Below are 5264 nucleotides of genomic sequence, written 5' to 3'. Positions count from 1 at the left end.
TCCTGGGGCAGGGCGTTGGACTCGATCTGCTGCAGTCCCTTCCAACCCTAAAAATCTAAGATTTCTGAGATGCAACAGCATGAGAATGGATTGATTTAAAAAAACAACAACACCCCCCCCCCCCCCCCGATATTTAGTGTACCTTTTGGGTCTAATCTGCATAATTGTCACTCCAGTTACTGTATCACCATGAAGCACTGTGTGGATTACTGGAGCAGGGCCACGCCACCGTGGGAGACAGCTGGGATGCACATTCAACACGCCACTGAATCAGAATATTTGTAATTAGAACAGAACCAGTAATTCTTTAATATGCTTGAATATGCATTTATGATAACAGCTTTTTTTTTTTTTTTTAAAGAAAAAAAGAGGGCGTTTCAGGATTTTAGTGCTTCTGAAGAGCTCATTCTTTACAATGTCGTATTTAAAATGCTAACCCTAATAAAGAAAGCTAAAAAAATACACTACAGGCAGTCCTGACTTACAGTGTTTCAAGTTACAACGTTTCACACTTGCAACATTTATAAATTGACACCCTGTTTCAACTTTGACATCAGTTTCAATGCCACGCCACGCCACGCCAGCGAACAAGTTCGCTGCGTCGCCCATCTCCCTGGAGAACATCTGTCCAAATTTCCTGGGACGCTTTCTTTAAGAAAGCAGACGGGACGCCAGAAAAACCTGCAGCCGAGACTCCTGAGAAGACTCCAGCCAAGAGCCCTTCAAAAAGTCCAAACAAGAGCCCTTCAAAACATCCAGCAAAGTCACCTCAAAGAAGTCCTTCCAAATCAATGATTGCTATTTACAATATAAATACATTAATGTAGTTATATTACTCATCTATAATTGATTGAGTACAAAATTCTGGGGTATTTTTGATGAAAATAGGGTATTGGGCTTTGGTTCAGGAACCAACCCCCCATTTATAACATTGTTCCTATGGGAAAATCGGTTCTGAGCTACAACATTTCGACTTAAGCCGCAGTTGTCAGGAATCAACTGCGTCGTAAGTCTGAGGACTGCCTATACTGTCCTCCCTATAGTTACTGTATGCATTTGAAAGCTTTTGCAAACACTATGTTTCAAAACATTTGCTGCTGACCGCGCGCAACATAATCACCCTCTCGGGCAGGCACCTCCTGGCAGAACCAGTAAATGTTCCTCGAAAGCCGAAAGACTTGCTGGGGACTCGCCAGTAGGCCTGCGCGAGTCGGCAGCGATCCGATCCGGCTTTGAATCCGGCCGCTTCGGATGGCAGCTAGCCAATCCGGATCTCCAGACCGGGTTTCCGCCTCAATCCAGCTCAAGTGGCTTCGAAGCTGCGGAGCCACCTCGGAGATCCGGCCATAGGGTATCACGGGGGAATCAATGAAATACCTATAAAACTTTGGTTTCTGTCCGATTTGGATGAAGCTTGCAGGGATGGTAGCCTCTGCTGAGAGCATAAAACCTGCCAAGTTTCAAGAAGATCGGTGCAAGGGTTTGGGGGGAACTGCATCCCAAATTCTTGAAAGCAAGACTCCTGTCATGTCTATGTGTCACAACACAGGGGGGTCGAAACTGCAGGGCTGGTAGCTCTCGCTGAGGCCACAAATCCTGCCAAGTTTCAAGAAGATCGGTGCAGGGGTCAGCTACATTAATTAATAATATAGCTGCATTATTGTATTTCTATTGTAGATACGTGGGCAGCCCTTCTTCCAACCTACTGTCAAGATAAAACCCCCGGGAACCTGAGCGCTGGGGGCTTGTTGGGAAGCGCCGGGCTTCGTGACCCGAGCAGGATGCTCTGACTTACTATGGGAACTGCCGGATGAGGTCCTCGCTGAGGAGGCGCCCGAACGACGCCACCACCCCGACGTCGAAGCAGCCGCAGGGGCCCACGCGCGGCCAGTGGTGGAGCGGCAGCCCGCGCTGCGCCGCGCAGGTTTCCACGGGAAGGCTCCTCGTGGAGGACGACGGCAGGGTCACGACCTCCAGGCTGCCCCCCAGCGCCTCCTGGTCGGGCTCCCTGGGCCGGGCAGGGGACAGCGGTGAGCGCGGGGGACACGAACCCGCTGCCTCCCCCGTGGCACCCTCTCACCCCCGCACCTGGCGGCGTCCAGCGCCCTCAGCGACTCGGCGGCGAAGTCGTCGGTGCCGAAGAAGAGCACCCGCCAGCGTCCCCCTCTGCCGAGGGGGGGCGGGGCTGCCTCTGACGCATGCGCAGTGTGATGGAGGGGAACGCGCCACGTGCAGGAGGGAGCGTCGGCAGGGGTTGATAGCCGTGCTGACTCTGCAGGGCGAGCAGCTGGCGGGGGTCGGGGGGCTTTATCCCCTGCTCCATGCAGTTCAGTTAGATGCATAGATATTCATACAGTCATAGATATTCATAGATTAATAGATATTAATAGATTCATAGATATTAGGGTCAGAAGGGTCTGACCCCCAGCTCTGTCCTCCCCCGCTCAGCCTCAGCCAATGTTGCCCCGTGTCCGGAAGAGCTTGGATGGCTACCGCGTGGCATTTACATCACGGATGAACAAACCCGCTCGCCTACGCGACTGCTTGTCCGTGTGCTCGGGGCAGAGCAGCAAAATGTGTGCGTGCATGCATGCACGTGCAAACACATAGGGTCCCGCCCGGTGATGTACAGGGTCCCTTCCAGCTCCTCACAATCTATGAATGATACCTGTACATGTTATTATGTCCTACTAGCATGTGTTTAGGGATGAAATTGGGAAATAAAAGGAGTTCTCTAGACCGTAGGAAGCTGGCACAAGCACTACCAGAGCTACCGCTGTCAAAAGAAAAGAGTTTGTTGAAGTCCTATAGCTAGATGTAGTCTTATTTCCACTCTCTGGATACTGAAATAATGTGAGGAGACCTAATATTTTACATCTTACGAATCTTATAGATGCTCCTCTGAGTTGTTACACAGGCAGTCTTCGGACTTACACCACAATTGGTTCCTGAAAACCGTGTCTTAAGTCAAAATGTTGCAACTCGGAACCGATTTTCCCATCGGAAACAATGTTATAAATGGGGGTAGGTTCCTGTACCAAGGCCCAATACTGTATTTTCACCAAAAATACCCCAGAATTTTGTACTCAATCAATTATACATGAGTAATATAGCTACATTATTGTATTTATATTGTAATAAGCAAATCATATTGATTTGGAAGGACTTCTTTGAGGTGACTTTGCTGGAGTTTTTGAAGGGCTCTTGGTTGGACTTTTTGAAGGGTCTTGGCTGGAGTCTTCTCAGGAGTCTTGGCTGCAGGTTTTTCTGGAGTCTCATCCGCTTTCTTAAAGAAAGCGTCCAAGGAAGCCTGGACAGATGTTCTCCAGGGAGACAGGCAATGCAGTGAACGTGTTCACTGGCGTGGCATGGCATTGGATCAAGCGCTGTAAAGTCGAAACTGATGTCAGAAAGTTGAACAGTTTATAAACGTGTGCGCAAAACGTTGCAACTCGAAGAATTGTAAGTCGAGGACTGCCTGTATCTTAATCGCAGTGTTCTACCTTTCCAAATGTATGACCTTCACCTTTTACATATATGCTTTATGCCATGTTGTAGACCTGCTACTAGCTTGTTTCTGCTCTGGTAAGATAGCAAAATGTCACATTCTAATCTAGGGCTTTGCAAAATGAATCCTCATGGAAATCTGCAGCTAGCATACAACTTGGTCAACTTAGCTCAAATCTATATGTGCTCGCTATCTAGGTCTTCAGAGTCAATACCAAAAAAACAAACTATCTCTCTTGAACACAATTCGGTAACCTTTGACCGCATGATTTAAAGTGGCTGCCTTCAAACATAGTGCAATGTGCAGAGTAAGGGGAAAAAAATTCAGTCAAAGAGGGTGATGACACTGCAGCCACTGACTTCCTGCTGGCTCTGAGCAAGAGATTAGAGAGGGAGTAGCTGCTGGGTTTGAAAAGTGAATTTCTCTGGGTGTGTTTGTGACTGTGACATTCTTTGCCTTAATGGCGATCATAACATAAAGAATGTTCTGTACCGAAAACCAGAAGGTCAGGATCAGTGCATCATGAGCTGCCTTCTCCCATAAGAATGAACATATCTTATCCTCTCTACTAAGAACATTCTTCTCTCCATGAGAAAGATAGTTTATATATGTAACTCCCATTAGGCTTACTTTAAACTATGCATGCAAATTCTCTAATGTGTCCTGGTATCTTTGACACTAAAGATTTGTTCCACACAGTATCTAAGAATTTGGAAATACTGGAGATATTCCAGTGGAGATATGTAAGTTAGCTGGAAGGTAGACTACAGAATCTTTATAAGTACACTTGGGGCAAAGTATCCATAGATGCAGGGATCACAGAACATTTAATTTACTAGTTTCATTTTAAACTGGGTCATATAGGTTCACTCCCCCTTCCACTCCCATTTTGCCCTAGTATTAGTTTTCTTGATAGGTCACTCCTAACTTGGTATAGGATAAACGCTTTATCATTGCCTCCACCCTTTTCAGGGAGAGCAGAGAGGGAAACTGTTTGTCATGTTGTCCTTTAATTGGTATAGAAAGAATGCCACAACAGACATCTTATCTCATATGTTGGAAAAAACGCTTAGGCCATGCGAAAAATGGCACATACGCCATGCGAAAAATGGCATTTATGCCCCATACCCTCAGACAGGAAAAATCTATTAACGGGACAAAAAGATGTTGTTTTTGTTCCCCTCTTCAGCACTGGCACTTAGAAAAACTATTGCTCCTAAAAGCATCAGTCTTCAATTACTGTACTGAGCCCATAAAATCTAGCCATCATAGTCTCCACATCTACTATACTGAAATGAATGAGGCTGCGTAATGTCTCACATAATTGACCAGATCAAGAGTGCTCAACCCCCAGCCTGCAAGGGTATGGGTTGGAAAATTTGGCCGTGAGAAAGCAGTGGCAATTAATACTGCCATCCCTCTCCCACTGCCAAATTACCAAGCCCCACATAGCTGGATCGGGCCCAGGACAGGACCCCTCCCCCCATAATAAGATTGGGCCTGGGGTGCCCCCCACCAGTAGCCAGATCAGGGCTGGGCCCCACATGCCAGATTGGGTCCCTACCACACTGGCCCCGCGTACTGGATTGAGTCCATGGGCCTGATCTAACCAGGACCGGGTATAGGCATTGGCAAACTGGGCAGCTGCCTGGACAGAAAAGGGGCTCGAAAATGGTAATTTTTTTTTCTGTTGTCCGATTATTATTATCATTATCTCTGGTGAATACTAAAAGTTTGCCACCAGGAGTCTAGGTAC

The 5264-nt window shown here is 47.2% G+C and overlaps 1 protein-coding gene across 1 annotated transcript in view; it reads right to left on the bottom strand.

The window, feature by feature from the left end:
* Positions 1 to 2676, bottom strand: part of MTFMT (mitochondrial methionyl-tRNA formyltransferase) — an 11137-nt gene extending 8461 nt beyond the window's left edge. Inside the window, exons 1-4 of the mRNA XM_006020108.3 lie at positions 2669 to 2676; positions 2089 to 2166; positions 1796 to 2008; positions 143 to 265 (exon numbers count right to left, since the gene is read on the bottom strand). Of these exons, the coding sequence (XP_006020170.1) occupies positions 143 to 265; positions 1796 to 2008; positions 2089 to 2166; positions 2669 to 2676 (422 nt within the window). The remainder of the gene's footprint in view (positions 1 to 142; positions 266 to 1795; positions 2009 to 2088; positions 2167 to 2668) is intronic.
* Positions 2677 to 5264: the final 2588 nt, after the last annotated feature.

Source organism: Alligator sinensis, unplaced genomic scaffold, assembly GCF_000455745.1.
Source record: "Alligator sinensis unplaced genomic scaffold, ASM45574v1 scaffold210_2, whole genome shotgun sequence".
NCBI classification, from domain to species: domain Eukaryota; kingdom Metazoa; phylum Chordata; order Crocodylia; family Alligatoridae; genus Alligator; species Alligator sinensis.
Note: the sequence above shows the minus strand (reverse complement) of the source record. Positions and strands in the feature narration are given on the sequence as shown.